The sequence below is a fragment of the Acanthaster planci genome, linkage group LG02, assembly GCF_054643075.1.
Source record: "Acanthaster planci isolate LZ-2023a linkage group LG02, COTS_SCS, whole genome shotgun sequence".
Taxonomy (NCBI): Eukaryota; Metazoa; Echinodermata; class Asteroidea; order Valvatida; family Acanthasteridae; genus Acanthaster; species Acanthaster planci.
Window position 1 is genome coordinate 14,785,952 of NC_141778.1, and position 23,836 is coordinate 14,809,787.

Consider the following 23,836-nt stretch of genomic DNA (forward strand, 5'->3'; position numbering starts at 1 on the left):
TTGGAAGTTCCCTTTAAGCATATGACCTTCGTTGACCTCCGTGTTTACCGCACTGCATGCCGGTATTCAAGATGGACGTCCAGCGGCACACATGATTCTACCGAACGGTGAAAATGACGCTCGTAAAATGCTATTTTTCATGAAAAGACGGATCCGATTCGGAGCTTCGATCATGAGCAAGGTAGAAGATTATATTTACAACTGTTAACGTTGAGAGAAGTGATTGACAGTTACCTCAGTTATGTGATAGTGTTGCGTGAAACTGATGTCCCGATTACCAATACCAGACGCAGAACACTGTCCTGTCAATTCATCATGTCCGTGGTAATACTTGAACATGATTGATAACATGTAACGTTAGGCTTACGTAGCCATGGTAGTCCTAACATGTATACATGTCATGTAGGCTTACAGACTACCATGACTACAGTATGTAAGCCTAAAACTAATTGTAAAGTAGATTAGCAGGTGATCAAACCTGTTGTGTTGATGTTGGTCATGAGCGGGTGATTGGCATGATTAACATGATCGGGAATCCAGTGTTACTCGACTCACAGTTAGGGCCTAAGCGCTATTCACTCTTTGCAGACAGCCATCATAGGCATGCAGAGTCTCGAACTGGCAGCTCATACAGTCATGTGAAAATCACGTCAACGGAGCTTTTGAAATAGGTCTATCGTCCGATCGCGTGGTATGGGGCAGCGCATACATTCGGGAGTTTCACAAAATTGCGGGTAGCAACCATACCGTGCCGATGAAACCAACCACAACGAGCACCCTCGTACATACTGATCAAAGAAAAGACTGTGCGGCCTGATCCTCGGACTGGCTGGTGCTTTTTTCACCAGCGCGGTACCTGCCATTTTGCAAAAATTCCAGATGTCCACGCTGCCCCAGAAAAGTTGATGCAACATACGCACCAATCACTGAACCTGCTACATTAAGCTTCCAGATCGAGGCTGTGCATGCCTATGGCTGCAGCGTGCAAAGAGGTGAAATTCTGCTAGCTGTATTACTCTCTGATTTTACTTCCCTGCTGCTAAGCCTGTTTTGAGACAATTCATCCTATATCCACCATTTTCACCAGTGTTGGAGTCGAATCCTCAAATCCAAGTTCAGAGTACTCTGAGTACTAATTGCCAAGTCCTTGGCATGTACATGTATCTCTGTAGCCTGCTTTTTACCCCAGTGCACCCTTCCTCAAGGTAAACGAAATATGAGAATCGCGGAATTAAAAAGGGACACCCTTTAGTGGAAAGAAAGTCTGAGATACACATGTACGGTACATTTGTTACAGACAGGTCTGGTGTCTATTTCCAGTGCTTCAGATTGGCGTAATACAAGTAGACAACAACCAGTCTAAATACGCCTTTCGCGAGTTACATTTGAATAAAATCTGGTACACTGAGTTCTTTAAAGTCACATGAACTGTTGAATATAACAATTTGAAGTCTCCGTAAGACACTGTTGCTATGTACCTGTACTTTTTTTCTGATAGATGGCTCTGTTTTATTGAGGGTAGAGCTAAGCTCAGAAAAACTGCAGGAGACACTTCAGTTGTATAATTGTGACCAAAAGAATGAGCAGATCATCTACATTCTTAGAAAGATGGTAAGTTTGATTATACATGTACATGCACAGGTCTGCATCCAAGACTTAATTGTACTTCATGTATCATGTACATGTAATTGGAGAAAGTTTCTGTCTTTTTGTTAACACTTAAAAATGTATTCTTCGTTTCATTTAAAATGGTTCAAAAGAGGTACACATGTGCAACGAGTGGAAACTTTTATACCCAAACTACAATATTGGTTCCAATTGTAGTTGGGGTGAACCCAATATAGTCCTGCAGTTGAAATGACCCAACCATACGCACATGGTAGCAGGCAAGTTTCGATATGAACAAATGTTTGTCGTTTCCCTTGTTTTAGTTTGTTTTTGTTTGTTTTGTTTCATTGCTGCTTACAATGTGTAGATTTCATTAAAACATTCCACTTTGTTGTGCCATCCATGACACAAGCATTGAACTGTGTTCACTGATAACTCTTGTCATCAAGCACCTGTCCATGTGATGGCATGGTAGATGGCACATGCTATCACGCTGTGCAACTGTACATGTCATTCGATCTAATGCTGTAGTTGAGGCATGTACGAAGCAAAAGATTAGTTTCGCTCAAACATGTGATGGCAAAAAAGTAACTTTCTTTTTTGATTTGATATTTGTTACTTTTCAGACATCAGAGTTAGAGGAGGCTATTCAGAAGGCCGAGGTTTGTAGAACTCTCATTACAGTATCATTTTCTACCTGAAGAATCTCTTATTTTGAACCCTGTATTTTCCTGCAAAGCTTACTGGCTCAGTTAATGGCAAATGTATGGGAATGAGGAACAAAATCAGGTCAACTTCAGTCACTGTTTAGCCAATGAAATTTAATTTTAACTTGTTGACTTTTTCTTCAACATCTGAGACAGGAGCCAAGTAATTTCAATTTGAGGCCTACAGCAGACTAGGCTCGTCCTTGTCTAGAAAAAATGACCATTCCATTGTCCAGTGGCCTTACTGTGGAGATATACAGTACATGTATTTGTAGAAATGGAGACTACCAGATGGGTACCAGATGTTGTTTTGACACAGTTACAGTATCTAATTGTTGCAGTGAGAAAAAGAGTGTTAGACAGATGCCAGTCTATTTTCCTACATAGACCGCTCTCATACATTGTAGGCAGCCATCTTTATAGGATAATTGGAACTACATGCATGTGCAACATCATCAAGTGCCTCTGTGCGCAGTGTGGAAAAACAAACAGCCATATTTGCATGTCAATGTGTGTCACAAAAAATGTTACGTGAAAAATGCTGATGCACCTGATAGTTTGTTGGAAGTGAGGTGGTATTGTACATGTAGGTTTTCGTAACCTTATATACTTTACAATTCAATATTTTGTCCAAATCAAATAGAATCTTGCCAGATTTTGCATGGTTAGGGTTTAAGTTAAAGGACAGTATCTATATTTGTTACAGATTGAGGGAGCATACATAACCTCATGTAGCTCTTAGACATATCTGCCTCCTAATGCTCTCACTCTATAGTAATCGTCTAGAATTTCACACCTGATCATTCTGAGACAACTCTTCATTTTCCATCCGCTTCAGGCCATTCTGCAGCAAGTGGAACACAAACCGCCTAAGCCCAAGACAGTAGGGAGCAGGTATGTTCATTCAGGTCCGAGTATCCCAGACCTTAGAACGTTAGCTTGCCTTCTGATTGGAGCTGCATTTAGGTGTATTCTCATTGGAGTGCCGTATGTGGAGATGCTCTGTTGCAAGGGTAGATCCAGAACCAAATATTTGGGAGGGATGTGATTTTGGGGGGAGGGGGCCTCGAAGAATTGGAATTTCTTGAAGTTTGAAGCCTGTTGATGATGAAATTAGACAGAAATGGGCTCAATTCAACAAGTCTGAGGTAAGAATGCATCATGTGATGTCCCTTTATTCTTACTCCCATTGTGTGGAATACGAATGGTCCCTTCTTTGTGAAGTGCAGTGCTGGTAAACGGAGAATTATGAACTTTTTGAATTTTGTAATACATTAGCCTACATGTTTGTGCTGTTCTGTTTTCTACAAAAGCGTCACTGCAACTTGTATGACCGTTTCCTTTCAGGAAGTCACTTCATCACAGGCTTCATGAGCTGTATGCTGAAGAATGTAGCAAAGCACCTGGCAATAAGGTCTGGAAATATTTTCCTTTTTCCTGACTGGCAAATATGTCGTGTGAAATTGCCCTATTGATTGAAAGGTTTTCCATGCGTGCATACTGATCTGTGCAAAAGTATGGTGCCTCTGTAGATTAGATTCTATTTCTGGTCTTCGGATTAGTTTGTTTGCTCAAAATGAAAGAATCATACTGGACTTCTCAGATAATAGATGTATCGGTGTGATTCACTTGATTAATAAAATCTGTCACGTTTGTTATCTGTAGCATCTGAAGACAGGTGTTCATCTTCTGGACAAGCTTGCCAAGAGGGAGAAATTGACATGTTTGATTGTCAGCCTGGGTAGTGAGGGGTATTCCCTCATGCTGCGTGGGGAAAATGGTGCAGGTAGGTGCCGCCCCCTCACAACAAAATTCCTTTGCTTTGTAAAACAGAAATCATCTGCTGTGTTCACTTTTTAAGAGAATGCAGTTGCAAGCACAACATTTCATGGTGTATGAATGTGTCGGACAAACAAAAAGAAAAATGCATGAATCAATGGAACTAAACAAAAAACCACAAAACAAAAAAATTGAGAGATTTCATTGAAATTTACTTGTTGAACTGCAGTTTACGTCTTGAATCTGACCCTGTCTAAATTAAGGCACTTTCCTTCAGAATAAAGTGCAGAGTCTTTTTTCATAACTGACAGTTCCAACTTTCTTCCGTTTTCCTTGTACAGAGACTGAAACTATGAGGCTTCCGTATGAGGTTAGATCCAAATGTCTATTTGACAATGTAGATAATGTAGCATTCTTAGATAACCAAAATATGTGGAGTTACATCTTGACTACAACCATAAAAAGGAATAGTATTTATTCCCCAGCATATCAGCACCTGCCTAAAAGTGATTGAAAGGTTTATTTACTAATGCTAATCCGTTTGCTTAAAAGACAAGGAAGTCTTGCAAAACCTTTAAGCCTTGTATGTTAACACAGCATTTACTTACAACCTGCAGTTCATGTACTTGTTGATTTACAGACAGAAGGTTTAAATGGTAGAAGACAGTACTCCTTTGCTGGTCATAGAATTGACACAAGTACATGTAGGATTATTCTAAATCTGAAACAGTTACAAAGTGCATTGTGCTTGTATATTCCCAAATACAGGAATCAGAGCTTCTAGAATATCTGGATGCCGAAGAGGTGTGTAAATCAAATACATGAAGTGGACAGGCAGATGATTTTTAAGATTGTTATTTCTATAAAGCCTAATATTAAAACCTTATATTTGTAAAGCAGTTAATATGAGGGCATTTCTAAGCATGCTGTCTGCAGTGTACAGCATACATGTGAATAAAGCCCATGTAGCAAAGTGAAGCAGCGGTGATTTTAAAAGTAGGATGTCGTTGTATTAAGACTTCAGCCTCTTTCTCAGAAATCATCAAGAAAAGTGTGAGTTTCTCAGGTTGTGAAGTTTTAAACAGATCTTTCGGATGGAGGTTATTATATTTTGCCCTGCTGTGCTAGGATGTCGTTTTAGAAGTTCCCCAACCCCTGTCTGTGAATTTCCTTTACAGCTTCCACCTGTACTTGTGGACCTGCTGGAGAAATCCCAGGCCAACATCTTCTACAATGGGTGCGTCATCACAGAGGTCAGGGATTATCGGCAGTCGGGGAATGGACAGAACTACACCACCCGCTACGTGCTGCTCAGACCGACGGCCCAGGTGAGTGCAGACATTTTGGCGGTTTTGAGCCAAGCACCTCACATGTCATTGTCAGAGGTTACACGTTCCTGAAGAGGAGAATGATTGGAGACTGGCTCGTTTGTCTTTCCCATTTTATTTCAGACTTTGCTGTGTGACATCAACTCCATTGTGAATGAAGGCCAAAGATTCACCAATGTAAGTTCATTACGTAGCTTCAGTCAGGCTCTTCAAAGAGTCGTGGTGATTACATGGCATCTGAATTTGTGACACGCAGGTTATTTTAGGTTACTTTAGTCAAGAGTTCAAAATTGGCAACACGTCAATCTCGCGTCGCTGCGGAAGACAAAGTCAAAATATTCAACCTCGTGCGAAATTTGTCAGTGAATTAATCTTGTCTTTGTCTCTGCTCAGGATGAGAAACTCCATCTGGAGAGCCAGTTACTTCTAGCCACTCAAGAACCTCTCTGTCTAGAGCCGTCTGTAGCAGTGACCTGCATAGAGAATAGGTTTCATCAAGACAGGCACAGACTGAACGGAAGACCCCTCAAAAGGTACATGTACCTCAGCACAGGGAGTCAGGGCTTTAAAATGGTCATTTACCTACAGAAACGTAATTGTGTCCCAACATAGCAAAAAGATTGGCTCGTTGCCAAAGATAAAGACGTCTCAGAAAATACAATCCCTAACATGTTTTCAGCCCTATACTGAATTGTTTACTTTGATCAGGACCCCAAACTGTGTAATACCTCAAAACAAGGAGTTCATTTTGCTCTTTCTAATGTAAACAAACAAAAATTTCCTTCAGAAAATGGCCTAAAGACCCCATTGTTGGATCCATTCTTCTCAACAGCTGTCAGATGTCAAGCATTTTTTTACTGTACCGTTCCTCGCAAACTGCCTAACTTTATGTTGCTACAAGAGAATGCACTGGCAGTCACTGGACCCAAGCCAGTGCACTTCCTGGATGTAATGCAGTTTCTTCTTTATCAAATGTGACCCGCTCTGCAAAAAAGGGTAATAAGTCGCGTAATTCCAAAATATTTTATGGCCTGTTCTTTTTGGAGAGGGCAAAATGTCTTCAAAAATGTGGTCTTGTGTTTTTTCCTCCATTAGCTTGTATAACATTTATGTTTTCAGAATTTGTGACTACAAACATGGATACTGATGAATAAAGATGACAAATGGATCATTCAGCAGGAAATCCTACATAGCATTGTGTTTCCAAGTGCTACACTTTCTGAGCTTTTTCTCAAAAAGTGCTTTTATTGAATCCGAAAATGTGGATATACAAATGTCTAAATACCTCTGGAACGCAGTGCACTACAGGGGTCATTCATAAATCAAATTGTAGCTTTTGATGTACTCAATCCAGCCATATCAAAAACTGATGACCTGAATCTGGCGACTTATTCCCTATTTTTTAGAGCCGGTCACAATTTATTACTTGCGATTGTTCAATATGACATGTTCTTCCCTTTCAGAATAGTTTGATCTAACATTGAATGGTTTTGGGGTTATAAAACTACTCCACACCCCACCCCCCATCAATTTGCTCTGGAACCCACCATATTCGTTTGGGTATCCCGCTCTCTTTATCCCGCCCTAGCCCGGTCGCATTAAAGAAACCCAAAGCACTTGCAGCGAAGACAGGACTGTCAAGAATTTAAACCTTACCTTTCTTGGAAGGTGTGCACTTAACAATTCGATGTCAATATGTGTTTGAAGGTGTCTGTTCTTTTCAAAAATAGGTGTATGAAGAGGTATTCGCACATGTCCAGGGCCCGTCAGGCCATCCTAAAAACCCTCCCTGCTCCTAAGGAGCTGGGTCTCATTGATTTCCTCTCTCGTCGCAAGGACAGAACACCAGCTGTGCCCGTCAACTTGAAAGTTGGCAAGACGGTAAGCTTTTCTTCATTAAATGGGTAACTCAGTGGATTAAGAAAGTGGCATTGGAAGCAGTTGGGCTGTGCTGCTTGTTTGTTCCTTTCCCAATTTTTAATTTTGAACTTGATTATTTGGCAGTGAAAAAAAGTAAAATAAAAGGAAATCAATTATATTATTTGGGTAAAAATTACATTCTAAAACATATTGCAAGAGGTAAATAAGACAGCTGAATGCACATGACCAACAGCGAGGCCAAACAGTACTTTGTAAAGTTTGGTTTTACCCTTTTGCAAAAATGTGCATAATTTGTTTCTGCTTTAGAAGGAATTGGCTATAAGCAAATATTTGATTGTAAGAAGATCAAATAATAAACTGAGCCTTGGGAAAAATATACCTGAGGGGGAAATTTTTCCAACAACACAAAGACTTTTCTCATTCGGTAGGATTGTTATCGTGGCATTTCCCTCATCTTTCTCCCCCTCGTTCAGTGCGTAGACATGTGGAGGCAGCGGGAAATCGACCACTCAGCTGCTGATGTGTCTGTGGTGAGTCTGGCTTTCTTCTGTCAGTGGATTGGAGACAGGATTTTTATGCCCTTAGAATCAGCAAAGTCCAAATTTTACATCAAATTGAGTGCCGGTGCAGTATACTAAAAGTGAACTACATTTGTACATAAAAATAGTGTACAGGCACGAGTCAAGTGCTACTCAAAATATGACGTCATCAAATTCCATCTGTTGGCGTCAAAAAGCAATATAATTCACTTGGATTAATAACGTTTTCTTTTCACTTTACTCAGAGTTTCAGTTGAAATTAAAATGATGAAGTGTCTCATGTAAAAAGTCTTTTCTGAGTTTATCTTTAAATAATGGGGATGTACAATTTGGGATTCAAATAGACTTTTACAGTTGCATAATGGAAACTACATGTATGACATTTGTGACAGATTGAGCAGCATGCTTTATGTCAAGAGAGACCACGCCCCAAAGACAATTCACTTGTAAGTAAACTTCCCATATGCATGGAATTAATGCACATTTCCTTGACACGTCTATAAACAAGACTGCTATTAGATGTAATCTTGCATTGGGTAGATTTTGGATGCAAACCTTGGCAAGCATGATGGTCAAGTAGCGAGTGGTCGGGGGTTCGAGTCCCACCCAAGCCAGCTTGTGAATTTGTCCATATAGGTTCCCAGGTGGCACAAAATGTACATAGGTTTAAATCACCTAGCGGAAGGTCAACACCTGCTTCGGGGTGTTCATACGCGCATGTGCATTTTTCACAGCTCTGTCTACAAACTGTAAGATTGAACTAAATGCAAGTAGCACATATAGGGCATATAACTTATGCTTTGATTTTTCATCAGGTGTTTTTGTGGTTGTGTATGGTGTATGATTGCAGTTTGAAATTGTGATGTTCCATCAAGCCTCAGTGTTACTTGGATCAATTGTTCTAGGTTACAACAGTGGAGGAGATTTTGGAGACGGACAGGGGCAACGGCAAGGTGCACTATGCCCGCGTGTCTATCCATCAACACCAGCTGGACCAGAGCTACGTTGGAGAGCTGTATTATGACAGGGATTACAACGTTCACGAGGGCAAGAGGCCAGGGGTCACTTGCAGGTATAGGGTTTGTGCCTGAACCAACGAGGGCGCTGTGTAGCCTAATAAGAGCAAAGATAACCTGGTTCCTGGCCTCTTTGTTGTGTGGTAGACTTTGAAAGGGGGTTGGGGACCGTACGAGAAATTGAAAATGTATCACTGCTTAACGTTTCAAATTCCTCGGTAACCAGGGAAGAGCCCTGAATTGAGAAATTGGCAACAAGCTTTTAACTTTTTGCAGTTGAGGTGTAGTTTTGCAAAAAGGTCAGAGTGTGCTGTCACACAGATCATATTTGTAACTCCAATTTTTTATGTTACTGCCATATCTCTGACATGTGTTCACTTACTACACAGCCGAAACAGCCAGAAAGCACTGTGAATATTGTTGCTTTGGTATTTAAGGTTACTGGGCAGTTTCTGGAGAGAATTTTTAAAAAATGGACCTCATTTTCAATTGTGGCCGGTGCTTGTAAGAAAGGTAAAACATTGAATAAAGTTGATTCTAATCCCCAGGAAATTTTCAGTGAAAGTTTGTTTTCCCTTTCAATGGGTGGAGGAGAATATGTTTCTGAAATAAGAGTTAACGAATCTGGTTTTATTTTCAGAATGTTTTTGATTTGAATTAGTAACATGTGCATAATCAATTCAATTGTTTCACCCACAGGTTTTCCCTCGGTTCATTCAAAAATGCACAAATGTAAGTATTTTGTTAAAGACATAAAAAACTAGACGTATTTTTATTGTTTATGAAGAAAAGGGAACAATCCGTGGAGAAGATTGGTAAAATGCCAAGGGATCATTGTATAAAGTGTTAATGAATCTTTCTCCACTGCAGGTATTTGCATCAGTTCCGAGACCTGTTCACCGAGGAGGGTCGGCGGCAGGTCAAGATTACCCGCATTGTCCCCGGCCAGAACCAGTTTGCCAACACCACCATGCCGGGGCCGTCAGCAGGTGCTGCGCCCCAGGGAGCCGTAGTTGGCGTGGCAAACGGCAGTGGTGGTGGCAACAGCAGCACGGCCTCGCTGCAGCAGAACAATAGCAATAACCAGACAGGCCAGACTGCCAGTGTCGTCATTAAGGTCAGCCAAGATCTTGGGCCCAGTCTTATAGATATGTAGGAAACAGTGCTTGGCAACTTTTATGTACCGAGTGGAAATCACGTGAGAACCAGCCATGAAAATTTGTAACGTGTGAAATTTTGACTGGTAAACGCAATGAAGTGGGATTGAACTAGCCTATCCTATCACACATAGTAACATCTCACTTACAGAAAAAGCAGTGGTCATCCGAACGCAAAAGAACACAAAATTCTATTTTTGCACTTTAACCCTATGCTAGAAGATAAAAACATCTTTGCTTAGTAAAGACAGATTACCAACCAAAATGCCATGCTGAGGATGTTGCTGGTCGCAGTAGGCTGGTGTTTGCCAAGCACTAGACTTCCTCAGTTATTGTGCAACAAGTGACAAGACTGACCCAGCCAAGCTCTTATTTCAAAAGTGATTGTGCCTCTGACCTTTGAATTCGTAACCTTTGCAGACGGAGCCTGGACAGCCAGACGGCAATACACTCAGGTTGTCTCTTGGTATCGGCAGCTCAGGTAGCCTGAACTCCAACCTGGCCGGCCCGGTGGCCCAGCCTTCACTGCCAGGTAAAGGAAAAGCCAGGCTAGGGTTAAAGCTCTCTTGCATGGAGCATCTGCCTAGTCTTCCTTCTTTGAAATTAAGCAATACCCATAATAAGTAACAGAATCATAATGGAAGTAGGCAGAGACTGAAAACTTTATCCACAAATTGGCATCAGTACGAAGAAAAATACCCTGAAAGAGCAGTCCTGTTATTTGTTTGAACAACCAGGTTTATGCTCCCTAGCTCTCTGTAGTGCGTAGCTCACCACTCTGTCACAATGAAATTGAGATATCCCCTCACTCAAAGATGCAGAAGTAAGTATCTTCATTTAATGGGGCGTTTATGTGGATTTGCAGGTCAAGTGTTTCCTACGAGTACAATAGCCCTTGCTGCAGCAGCGCAGCAGCAGCAACAACAGCAGCAGCAGCTTCAAACTCAGCCGACGGTGCCTATACTCAGCCCACCACTCAGCAGCGGGCGACACAAAGGAGGCAGGCAGCCACCAGCCTACCTTAACCTGTCCAGGTATAAAGATTTCCCAGCCTTGGGCTACGTCCGAAATAGGCCTCCAGAGGCTGTCGTGGCTACACCATTGTCACTCTGTGTCCATGTGTTAGCAACCAGCGAAGACTCAGACCTAGCCCTGGACAAGAATAGGAAGTGACTTCTTTCAGCTTCTCTACTTCACCCAACAGTTTGATTGCTCTTGAAAAAGTTCAACCTTAGGAATGACTAGGAGCTGCAATCTTCCCACATCCAAAGGCAAATGCCATTTTAGAGAGATTGTGCTAGGCTTGAAGCACAGGGTCCCGGAACCCGCTTACGTGGATTTTCCTGATAAAACCAGATTGTTTCATTCTCATCGCCTGCTTTTTCACCTGTACCCTTTTGAGATGGTGTTAGACATATTTCGGATCACAGAACCACATATCTGTAGCAATTACTAAGTGCCACAGTACTCTGATCTCACACCACAATCTAGTACAGTTTACATTCACTCACTGTACTCTGACACGCAACTGGGAGCCTCCTGAACTTCCTTGAACTTGTGGCGGTGGAAAGAAAGTCAAAGGTTATCCAATAATTCATGGTGGGGATGACTGACGATGCGGCAAGACCTTTGGCGTCCATGTATAACCATTGTTTATGTTTCTTTCAGTCAGTAAATCATTCAGTTGTGGTGTGATATTTCTACAGGGCTAGCAGCGTTCCTGCAGATGGTGGTATGATGATTGCCTCCCCTCAAGGAACCCCAACATCCCTGCCGGCCTCCTCACCATGTAAGCTGCGCAATAACTCGCCCCGCCCACCTTCTCTTGAGAATTGGTATATTGGATCCTAGTCGGGAGCTGGTCGTTGCCACTGCATAGTTATTGCTTGTTGCCATAGCAACTGATGGCGATAGAGACTTTTACTACTCTCTCAGTTTTTTTCCTCAACTTCGCTCTCTAACACATCTCAGTTGAAAGTGATTCTTCCCTACCACTGTGACCTGGCATCACGAGATAATACAGCAGTAGAGATGCTGCCAATTTTCCCATTCATTAGAATATGTATTTATGTGTGAGCGGTGTGCACTTATTTAAAGTATGAAAGTCACAAAAAAACACAGAAGCAAGTGTACAAGATATGAATGCAACAAGCAAAAAGTAATATGCACAGTCAGTGATGCTGCAGATGCTCACCTTAGTTTGCTCAATACAAAGTGAAGCTTTGTGGACGTTGTGCATGGCAGCCATCTCTCCGGTAACTGCTTTTGTCGCGGAGGGATAGCTCAAAAGGTCTACTCATGTGTATCCCTCTGGAACAAAAGCTCTTACGGGAAAAATAGCTGCCACGCACAAGCTCTTATATTCATTGAAATTCCCTTCTTCTTTACCGTACAGTGTCTGGTTCTATGGCCCCGCCCCCCACACCGCCTCCGTCCTCCACCCCATCGGCCCCAGTCACGCCTGCCTCGCCCTCCCCGAGCATCATCCCCAACCCAGTCCGGGTGACCACACCCACCCTGGAGGGCGTAGCCGGAAGAGTGACCATGCCCACGGGGATGGTGAACAGCCAGGCGGGTTTGTTGCCCCACAGCGTGGCTGTGACAATCACTATGGCAGGCGGGGGCAGTATCACTGTTCCTGTCACTATGGGACTGGTTGCTCCATCACAAGCAGGTAATGTACTCTCTGTACTTTAAGACGAATAAGCCGGTGAAATACCATACTTTCAAACCTCTCAGTGAATGCATCATATGTTATGAAAAGTGTCTGATTTTTCATAAGGGAATAAATATGTGCTTGGCCGGTCTTAAACTACAAGTTGTCCAAAAGAATCACCTTATATGGACTTGGCGTGCGCGTGGTGAACCTTGTGCATAGAGACTCTTGACCAATCAGAATTGATTAACCCTAACCCTCCTGAATCCTTCACCTGTTGGAGGATTGAGGAGGGTTAGGGTTAACCTGTCTCGTATCCAAGTGCCAGTGCGTTCTTTACGCAGCGGGCATAATCACTTCTCAGCAGGCATTATCAATGTTAATACACGGTCAAGTTGGCACGTTTTGGAATAGAAAGACTGTCTGAGGTATTTATGAATTTATATTTATCTTTCCCTGGAAAAACCCAAAACAAGTGGCCACTGCATTTATGTGCTGTTTTTCCTCCTTTATTGTAATGTCTGGATTGGTGAGTGTAAATCATCTTATGTATTGTAAGAAATCAGACCATTTTCTAAACACAGTATGTGAATAAATTTGATGCCTGTTTTAACAGCAGCAGGCATAATGCCTCATCTGCCATTGCGACTGCATGTTTAAATGTATGGTTTTTAAAGTTTCCTGAATCTTTCAGCAAACAGTGCAGGGATTGATAATTAGTGATAAAATCTGGAAAACTGTGAAACACAGTGTTTGTCTGTGTTTTAAGTACGGCAAATGTTAAAACCGATGACAAGACTTTCGGTTGGTAACTTGGACAGGTCTTGTGCAGACAGCTGGTGGTCTGATCAGCTCCCCCATCAGTGTCATGACCACTCTCTCGGGATTCCCCTCCGACATGATCAATCTCTCGGCTGCCACCACCACGACCGCCAGCATGGCTGCGGCCACCACAGTGGCCACCGCCTCCACCTCCCCGACCCAGGCTGGCATCATATCTGGCCCCGCGGGGCTACTGACCGCACCCATCAACATCATCAACACCGGTCAGGGGGGTTTGCTGGGGACCGGGTCGGTCAACCTGTCCACGGGGACTCAGCTAGCAGCAGCCACAGGCATCACGCAGGCCAGGCTGCCCCAGCTGAATGTCGGCCTGAAGGGAACCAGTGCACTCCGAAGCCCAGGCCAGCTCTCTCTACTTCCGGTATGTTTATATTAAAGGTTGAAAAAACGGTGAAAATTCTGTTAACAGTAACCAAAAATAATCAACTTACTCTTTGACATCCCAAACAGTGATAACGACACCTTAATGGTGACTCCCACAGGCGCTGCAATGTCGTGTGTTCAAGTGAGCACTGAGTGCATGTTAGCTGTGACCCGGCATGCAACTTGGACTTTGACAAAAATGAGGATATTCTAATCTTTACAAGACTTGGTAGTGTTTTTCAATTTACAGTGGCATGAGTTTGATGTGATAACGAGGAAATCAGCTGATTCGAGGAAAGGTTGGGTGCCATTGTGTTGTATGTCTACCAACCACTTCACACACACTTGATGTATCCAACAACTGAAGCTCTCTGTAGTGTTCGTGCAATGCCATCCACGGTTCTCATGCATCGTACTTTGATTTCCAGAAGATAACAAGAACAGAATAACAGACCCATGAGCTATTCAGGAATCAATCTTGCGCCGAGTTTAAATCGATATCTTTAATGCTACCCTTTCAGTTTTTCCCTCCCTATTAAACACAGCAAGGACAGCAGCAACTGCTGTACAACGCCACCCTGCAGCAGCGAATCCAACAACAGCTGCAGCAGCATCTCCAGCAACAGCTGCAGCAGCAGTCAACGGCGGCCGGCCAATCCCAGCGCCAAGGGGCCAATGTGCAACAGCAGCAACATCAACAGACGGGCGGCAGTGCAGGGGCAAAGGCTGCGACTGTGCTGTCGCAACTCACCGCCATCCAGGTATCAGGAACACTCCAAAACCAACATTTTTTACAGAATATGCTTTGAGGAAACCAAAATTTTCCCCAAGGATAATTTTCACTGTCAACTTTAGGTTTCAGGTGAGAGTAACTTCTTGAAATTGTAACACTTTTGAGTTTCGCAAAAAGCGTAAGTTTACACACCCCTTTGCATGTCATACTGAGAAAGTGAATGGGGAAGTTAACATTTTGGGTGACTTGTTTCAGAAAAATGGCCCTTTTTGCATGAACAGAATGCCCAATTTTCGTAAAATTGTTGTCAAAAAGGTCACAAGGTTTACCGGAAAACTCCTGAAAATTGAGCCAGAAAAAAAGGCATTGTGATGATGGAGGAAATGTCAGTGCAGAGCATTTGATGACTCGCCCTGTAATTAATAGCAGTGTTATTTTTCCCTGCAGGCGGGACTACCTCAGCTGGCCACTCACCAGCAGGCCCTGCAACAACAGCATCTGGCGCAGGTGGCCTACCAGAAGCATCAGCAACTCCTCCTGTGCCAGCAACAACAGCAGCAACAGCAGCAGCAGCAGCAAGCCCACCAGCAGCATGCCACCAGCAGCAAGGGGAAGACCAAGAAACGCACCACGCCCACTCCCCCCAAATGAAGCATCCGCCTGCTCAGTGCAAAACTTCTGACAACATTCGACACCCAAGCCTAGGTTCGCCTAAGTGGCACGATGGACACCTTGGCCGTTTTCAGTCTGATTTCAGTCTGATTTTTTTTCATATGATGGTACCATTCGCTTTCAGTGTGAATTGGTAACTGTGTTCTTCATCGAGATGTTCCTCTGCAGATAGTTGAAAGTAAAATTGGTCAGTTCAGCCAAGTCTTGATTGCTGAAATAAATTTACATTTATATGTAAACCAACCTGAGGCAGCTTCAAAACCAACTCAGAAACCATTTTGGAGCAGTGTTGCGGAAAGTTGTTTGTAGGGTAAAGATCTTTAAGTAGCATCGAGGGAGAACAAAAAGTATTGTTAGTTTCAGGGTTTATCCTGAGCAGATTTTGTGCGGTGTATGGTCCAAAAAGATCTTTACAATGTAGAATCATGTTGAAGGTGTGATCTGGACATTGGCTGGCCACAAAAAAAAAACGACCTTGTCCAGACTTTGCTTCATAAGCTGACTTTATTGGCTACTATCAGCTTTGATGTAACAGATCAAGCATGTCTTATCAATGCATCGTTGCAAAACGCAGCCTCATAGAATGTAGTGTGTCCTGACCTTGTCCAATCACTGGACACAACAAATACCAGGTCAGCTTTCCATGGATTCGGTCAACCAACCAAATTCCCACAATTGCTTGAACTCGCATTTGTACCGATACTGTTGAGAAAGCACACGAGAGAATGCAAGTGCAGATGACTTCCTGGAATGCCACAGAATGGATACACCGGTGCAGTTGTTCCACATTCACAGTGTACAGTTGGCACAAGATTAGTACATACCCAGGACGTTCACTCTGCATTCATTGCCTTTTTCAAAGTATATTTTATTTTTCTTCTAGAAAATATTGTCACTGTAGTATTTTTTCTTAGAATTTATGATGCACTATCGAAGTACATGCAGCAGTGATTTTTGTCACACGTATTAGTAGATATGTATTTGTTATCATGGCAATTTCTGTATCCAGAATATTTTATAATAATTTTCAGTGGTAATGGCATTTGTAACAAAAACGAAGGCACAAGGTACAAAAATGTGTTCCTGTTGAACGATTCTCGTTTATATCTTTTTTATGGATCAGGATGCTGATTCATCACGGTCAGCTTGGATTTTTACAGTCAGGGTTTTTTATATCATTTTTACCAAAGTGAATCTCTGTGATCACGACACAAGTCCATACACGTAAACTCCAGTGTGTAGAAAGGACCGTCAAAAAGGGCATCATCCTTTGCAATGTTTTAGAGAGAATATGCATTGTCTTTTGGTTTTTAACACATTAACATAATCGGATCAATACCTAACTCAGATCGGCTGTTTTCATTATTTGTGTCAAGCATACAAGTAACAGCACAAATGACAACCAAATCGGTGTTCTCTAAAGGCCTTTGAAGAATCCCACATTTAAAAGGGAAGGATTTTACAATCCTACTTACGCTATAAGTCCCCTTACCTCAAACGGAGTTTTAAGAAAATTACTACATGTTTTAAGAAAAATCAAGTGCACATTCTTCAATTGTAGGTTGGAAAGAGGGGATAGTAGATCATTCAGTTGTCATCAAACTTTGAAAACGGTATTTAATACCAAAAGAATGTCTTTAGGTCTGACAACTCTGACCTATACATACAAATATACAAATGCCATAACTAAGACATTTTTAACATTTTAAGTGCCAGAGTATGTGAACTAGTATGTTCAGAAGCTATTTACTTTACTTCAGTAAAATTTTCAAAATTCCCCCCCCCCAAAAAAAATAAGCCACCACATAGGACACTAAATACTGACAGAGGATGAAAAGTTTGGTGCCCTGAAATAAGATTTTTAGCAGTGAAAATATCCAGTTTCTTTCTATTTTATTGTTGAATGCTTACGGACTATTACCATGATTCTGGTTCACAACCAGGAAATATCTTTTTTCAAATGAAAGTAGGGGGGAACACCAGAACATTTTTAGCTTAGCCCGAACCTTGAAGCCATTATTATAAAAACAGCCTTAGACAAGGAACTGTAACATCAGAACCTCTGACAATAAAAATGGGAGAATTGTGAAGACTATCTTTCCACACTGTCTATTGTATCTTGTATCAGCCTCCGTACGTCTTCGGATCTTGTCTGAGTTCTTGTAATGCAGTCTTGAAGTTGGTCTGGCGACAGTGGGCTTCCTCCTGAAAAATAAGGCACAAGAGATATCCAGCGTGGAAGATGGAAACTTGGTATCTTTTGTTCACTGTGGGAACCTTTAATTATGCATAGAATATGAAATCACTCATGAATCCAATGCATGAATTATTTCTTGAATACTTCCATTTGTATGTGAAAGTTTCCTGAAGCATTAAGTTGTAGGGCCTACCTGGTTTGTGGACTGCTTGTAGCCGTCCATCCTCTGTCATGACAATTGTCACCTCACCTGTTGCTATGCTCTCTTCCTCATTGGTTGGATCGGCCAATAAAACAGACCTGCAATCAACAAGTCACTTTAATGGTTAGACTTTGGCAGTAGAGCATACAGATCACATGTCCATACAACTATACACACAACCGTGTACAGCATCAAGTGACAGGCTACTCAAATTTATGGTACTGCCCCCCCCCATTTTGACTTGATATCCCATTACTCGAGTCCACACTAAATGGCAAAAACCATCAACACTCCAGTGGGACCTGAACCCAAGAGTTGTTACTGTGTAGTCGAGTACTTTTCAAGTACCAAGGTTCTCCGCCAGATATTGATAATCACTGATGGATGCAGAAGTCTTGCCACTCGACCTTCCAACTTGCCAGGGTCAGCTGGCCAGTTTGAGTCAGGTAAAGCAGCAGGTACTATACCATGGCCATAATCCAGAATGTATCAGAAAAGAAGATCTGAGAACAAGACTAGAGGATATGCTTAGCTTATAACACCTTTGACGGCATGGGATTCTTGATCGATCGCTTTTGAGGGTAGGGGTTTTGGGGGACACTGCACTTACTCGTCAAAGATGGCAAAGGTGGTGGCAACAGGTGTATTGTGGATGCTAAGAGAAACTGTTTTGTCCGATGACGTGACTGGGAGCTGTGAGTCTTCCTCTATTGTCACCTCTGGCAGCAACACTGCCGTGCAAATAATGTCCGAGAGGGCAACGAAATGAATGAAAAGCGAGTTTGGGGTTGGAAATTTTCAGAGACAACCCAGGACCTAGCTTCGGCCTCGGTGTAATAACACTTCCCTCTACCATGTCTACTAAATGTATATAGATAAGGTACTACAAAGAGGAGAAAAGTTCAGATTAACTGGGTCACAATTTTCAATCGGTGCTTGAATATTTGTTGTTTTAAGGCCCAAAATAGTCTAATGATTATAAATACATGAATTTGATAAAGCCAAGCATTATTTTGCAACAACTCAATTAACAAGATTTTGGTTACATGTAATTCACGATGGTAAAATCTTTAACAAATAGGAATGACCCCAGTTCCCTTGACGTGTAAATTCTAGGTGGGTTCATACAATCGTAGTCACAAGCTTCTGCTGGGATTGAAAACTGAGGCATGTGATGAACTCTCACAATCCAAACATTTGAAATCTGGAAATGATAATGAAACTTATTAGGCTCACCGTTTCTGAGGGCAGCCACGAGTGCCACTAGGCAGGCATCCACAATGTTCCCGTCATAGTCAAGACAAACAATGTCACAGAACAGCACCCAGCACAACTGTACAAAGAAAGTGTTGATAGTATCCAGTTTATCAAAAGTATGTAGGCGTAAAAATGGGGGCTGTACATCACAACCGGGTACCCAAGTGCCTGCTCTGTTATGTTTGGAGCCAGTTTAACATTACTTGACCAAGTACTTGCAACCAACTTTAGAATTACAAAGTACAGCGGTCAAAATGAAGGGTTTGAAAGTTTCCGAAAGGGAAATCTAAAACCAGTGCATGTGCATTTGGGAAATTGTTAATGGTAATTCATGAGCTCTCATTTAGTATGGACGGCTTACAAATATGGACAGCAGTTAATTTAAGACCATTTTTTATCAGTGTCAACGCCAAGAACGTGTTGTACATGTGTATATACATGTACGTTATAGCCAGACTTTTCCAATTCTGTTACAACCAAGCAATGTACAGTAAATGAATGGAACATTTTCTCCTCAATTTTCTGAACATTCTTAAAAATTTATAAGAGACAGCAGCAGGGTTTATGGTCCTGAAAAACCTACATCTGGATATTGATGGATCTTTGGAAATATTAACCTCACCTTTGCTTCCACAATGCAGAGCGATTCCAAATCAATGCTTTTGGCACTGAAACAAAATACAACCAAACAAGTAAATGTCCCACATAAAATGGCTGATTTGCAATCGAGGAATTTTTAAAACTCATGAACTAAACATTCCAAATGTGCAACAATTATTTTCCCTTGGAGAGGGAGATTGTGCGGATGTTTTTCCAGGGAGTAGGCAGGGAACATACATGGAATGAGATTTTTGTTAGTTTGCCGAGCAAATCCACTCTTGAGGTTCTTCAACTGTTCTTACAACTACGGGAACAACTCACTTGTTGATGACATCAGCAAGCAGCTGAGTAACAACCTGAGCTTGTTCACTGGGAGGGCCTGGCTTGAAGCGAGAGGAACACAGCGGGGGTAAATCCACATTTGGGACTAGAATGGAAATACACACAGGTATCAACGAACGATGGATTTCACATCAAGTCAAAGTCTAAAAGGCAACCCTGGCCAATGCTAGGTTTGGCATGGTTCTGATTTAACAGTTATCAATGAACGATGGATTTCACATCAAGTCAAAGTCTAAAGGCAACCCTGGCCAATGCTAGGTTTGGCATGGTTCTGATGTAACAGTTATCAATGAACGATGGATTTCACATCAAGTCAAAGTCTAAAAGGCAACCCTGGCCAATACAAATTGATCAAACTTACAGATGTATCATGCACTCTTACTCGGTACTGTAGCAAGCCACCTTTTGACCATACATGTACATTATAAAGTGTGACAAACAGCCGCCATACAACAAACATGATATTCCACATGTGGCGTACAGTTCCGCCAAAACTGCATACATCATGTCCATGAAGAAGAAGAAAAAGAAAATATTTCAAAGTCCTTACCCACAATGCCACACTTTGGCAGATCTTCCTTAGGCGTACAAAATTCCTGAAAGAATGCAAATTGAATACATTTCTAGCAGTAAACTCTAACTTTCTGGGAGGGGGGGCGACTGGGGGAGAAGAGTGAAAGACAAAATCACATCAACATTTGCACATTTTTTGTGAAAGGACACAGATTAGACTATATGTGCTATAAGGTTCACTTACAGCCTTGATGCCACAGATGCAGGTCGTGTTCCCAAGCTTAACCAGTGCTGAGCCATCTGCAGTGGTTATGGAACCTGACCCAAGGAAGAACAGCGTGACACAGATCAAATAGAGACTGTCACATTCAACTAAAAATGGATTTAATTTTTAAAAAAGAAGCAAGGTGGCCACCTTTCCTAGCTGCTTCCCACATCAAACAGGCCAAGCTTCAACTTTTGGTGTTCTTTTCTTTTGCATTATACAAGAAAAAAAAGGGAAATTGGTATGCAAGCTCATGACAATTATCATACCAATCTACAAGAGTGTTTCCACTTCATGGTATTGTATTCAGAAAACAGTACATGAACATCAACCTGTTTAGCATCAATCACTGGACAATCAGCAGACCAGTTGATGCAGAGGTGTCAACATGGTAGCTCAGATTGGGAGGAAAGTAAATTTCATTTCAGTCAAATATAAATGTAAACATTCACACGAATCGTACAGTCTTGAACACAGACTCACCAACATTTAGGATGGTTGGACGGATTTCCCCTAGCTCCCTACCATCAGGACGAATATCTTCTTTCTTTTGAGAAAAAAAAATGAACAATTTGGGAATCATTATTATACCTCATACATATTCATGACGGATTGCCAAACACTCATCAGTGCATTCAAGGTCGCGGCCCAGCCACTATTTTTGCTGTTTGCCTAGCGCACACGCAATCGTTCACGAAAGGAGTAAATATGCACATGTTTTTAACTGTCGCCCGGCTTACCCTGTTGACAGTTAAAATTACATGCGTAGCAGAAAATCCAAGAACTGTTGCCCACCAGGTGTCGTGTGTCGCCCGGGGGGGAGTAGTTGAGTGTTTGTGTTTCAATGTTAGGAACAAATTAAAGTTCATGGAAACAAATTAATGATGACATTTTTATTTTCAGAGGTCATTAAATGAAATATGTATGAGGTATAGTCAAACAAATATAACACGGTTTATTTCATTTTGTTCACCTCGAGAACTAGTTTGTCAACTCCCAATACCTTGGGGAACAAACATCGACTGTCCAACCTCAAAGCATGTTATATTTGTGTACTGATGAATAACTGACATAAAAATATATGTGAGCAGACACCAGTCCAAAAGCTCTAATCCACTCCAAAAGCTCTAACCCACTCCACTTCATTACGAGATCATGGCAAAATGTATAGGCCTACTGAATTTCAACTCAAACACTGTGATGGCCCAAGATGGAATTCATTCCCCAGGACTTTATACTGAAAACAAAAGTCTGTTTGTGCATAGGGCATCAAGCGGCATCCGTATGTGTGGAATTCTTTCCAGTACATGTACAAGGCTACTTGGACATGTAGATCGTGGCTGCAATGTAAATTATGCCAAAGTAAATGAGAGCATGTTATGTACACCCAGCACTTATGATTTTTTCACCTGTTCACACTGCATCAGTACCCAAGTGATGTCAGTCATATCAGTCATGGGTGGCAAGGCCCAGCATTGCTTAACTGACTGACAAGAAAATAAATTGATTTGACCAGACCTAACCAACCTCATTCCCATGGGTACGATCTTGCCACACTGTGTTGGTTCCCAACATACCTTACACGATCTCAACCCCTGGTATTGTAAGATTTAAATATCCCACTATATGGGAGATTTAAATTAGGATTGTAGTCAGTGCGTTTACGCGTGACGCAGATAAACACGTGTGACGTGCAGGAGAATACATAGGTCTGAGGGTGTAGGTTTTGAAATACACGGGTGATTCACTTTACATTTATGTATACGTCCTGCATAGCCAGTCAGGGTCATTTTCATATTCTTCACAACCAGGGCTAGTGAAGCCTAAGGAGTTGAGGTTGAAATCTGATCATGAATGATGACGATCTACCTAACTGATAAGGCCTGTGCCTATGTACTTACAAGAAATTTTCTGTAGTATTCAACAGGTTGAGCAGTCCTGTGATACAAAAGCACAAAAGGATTAACACGTTGAGGCAGAAATTGAGGGCAAGCCTAGTGCTTTGTATCACTGGGTTGGGGTCAAGTAAACTTTTGCGCATTCATTGAAACATAGAGCTAGCTCTACGATTAAAATAACAAATATGACAAACTCACAAAGTTTGGAAAATGCATAAAGGAGTGAGGGCGCTGTTTATTTGGAAATTTATTTTCTAAAACAGGAAATTGTGATTAATTTTTTTGGGTCTTTTTTGCAGGGTGTAGCTCCTTAACTTAATGTCCAATTTCAAAATTTTTGAAATTTGAAGTGAAAACAGCATTTTATTCATGAAATGAGGCACTAATGAGAAATATATTTTTTAAAAATATGAAGAGACTGAGGTTTTCAGTGAAAATCCACACTCATTTTTGTGTACAAAATAATAACAGTTTGCTCTGCATTACACGTGTACAAAAAACATCTCAAAACATCCCTGCTTCAAACCAATTCTTCTTTGCTTTGCAGAGTTTGATGGAATCCAAATTTACATCAAAATAGGGAAAGAGTTCCATATACGGACAACACTTAATGCCCCTATCATGCCTGTGCACAAACCTACCTATGAGACTAGCCTGAAAGAACGTTTCCTAGAAGTGTTTTCTAAGCAAATGCTTTGTAATTTTCTCAGCTAAATTTCACTTTTTATGACATGTTAGGCTTACCACTTTCTGATGCTTGTTATAACATTTTAACTTTAAGGGCAATTAGTGTAGTCCGTTTATCATGAAACTCTTTCCCAAAATGGTTCTTATGAAATTCTCTCCAAGATCACTTCAAAAATAAAACAGAAAAAAGTGAAGAAATTATTACCCTTGCTAGAAAAGACATAACGTTAGGGCATACATGCACATGAACGTAGCACCCCACTCAGCATAGCAATGCATAACATTTCGAGAAATCGAACATTTAACATTAATAAGAATGATAATATTATTAGTAGGCCTACTCATGAACTTTGTCAAAACTCTTTCGATCATCGACCTTCTGCATAATTTAATAAATGTACTTTGCAATACATGTACGGGAAATTAGGCCTTTCTGTGTGGCTGGTTGGGTGCCAACTACTCACTTAAAATCGGCGGCCATCTTCATGTGATCGAAACTGTTTATGTATTTATTGTACCACGAAGGAAGGAGGGGTACACAAAACAGCCGTAATATTTTGTATTTTTCCAATTGGAAATTTAAACATGTAGAT

At 41.5% G+C, this 23,836-nt stretch overlaps 2 protein-coding genes across 2 annotated transcripts; one reads left to right on the forward strand and one right to left on the reverse strand.

Moving 5' to 3' along the window:
- Positions 1–34: 34 nt before the first annotated feature.
- LOC110973151 (uncharacterized) lies at positions 35–15,404 on the forward strand. Its single transcript, XM_022223721.2, has 24 exons — positions 35–181; positions 1,499–1,611; positions 2,235–2,270; positions 3,154–3,209; positions 3,663–3,729; positions 3,981–4,101; positions 4,436–4,464; positions 4,863–4,898; positions 5,273–5,422; positions 5,546–5,599; positions 5,816–5,955; positions 7,153–7,303; positions 7,777–7,833; positions 8,235–8,288; positions 8,748–8,914; positions 9,558–9,590; positions 9,729–9,975; positions 10,436–10,547; positions 10,881–11,049; positions 11,722–11,804; positions 12,411–12,689; positions 13,493–13,875; positions 14,423–14,638; positions 15,058–15,404. Exons 2-24 carry the CDS (start codon positions 1,609–1,611, stop codon positions 15,259–15,261), a joined length of 2,847 nt encoding a protein of 948 aa, XP_022079413.2. The 5' UTR covers positions 35–181; positions 1,499–1,608; the 3' UTR covers positions 15,262–15,404.
- A 725-nt stretch (positions 15,405–16,129) lies between these two features.
- exosc8 (exosome component 8) lies at positions 16,130–23,780 on the reverse strand. Its single transcript, XM_022223729.2, has 11 exons — positions 23,708–23,780; positions 22,560–22,596; positions 21,142–21,205; positions 20,638–20,711; positions 20,431–20,476; positions 19,860–19,965; positions 19,561–19,606; positions 18,918–19,014; positions 18,292–18,412; positions 17,673–17,779; positions 16,130–17,487 (listed from the first exon to the last, which is right to left on the reverse strand). Exons 1-11 carry the CDS (start codon positions 23,728–23,730, stop codon positions 17,375–17,377), a joined length of 834 nt encoding a protein of 277 aa, XP_022079421.1. The 5' UTR covers positions 23,731–23,780; the 3' UTR covers positions 16,130–17,374.
- Positions 23,781–23,836: the final 56 nt, after the last annotated feature.

What these genes read in the sequence shown, in the direction of transcription:
- exosc8 (XM_022223729.2), bottom strand. Translation starts at nt 23,730, where the DNA reads ATGAAGATGGCCGCCGATTTTAA. An exon ending in TCCAACCATCCTAAATGTTG is followed by an intron (nt 20,712 to 21,141) that starts GTGAGTCTGTGT and finishes TCCTTGGGTCAG; the next exon opens with GTTCCATAACCACTGCAGAT. An exon ending in CGTGGCTGCCCTCAGAAACG is followed by an intron (nt 18,413 to 18,917) that starts GTGAGCCTAATA and finishes TTTGCACGGCAG; the next exon opens with TGTTGCTGCCAGAGGTGACA.
- LOC110973151 (XM_022223721.2), top strand. An exon ending in CCTGCCGGCCTCCTCACCAT is followed by an intron (nt 11,805 to 12,410) that starts GTAAGCTGCGCA and finishes TTTACCGTACAG; the next exon opens with TGTCTGGTTCTATGGCCCCG. An exon ending in GGTTGCTCCATCACAAGCAG is followed by an intron (nt 12,690 to 13,492) that starts GTAATGTACTCT and finishes TAACTTGGACAG; the next exon opens with GTCTTGTGCAGACAGCTGGT.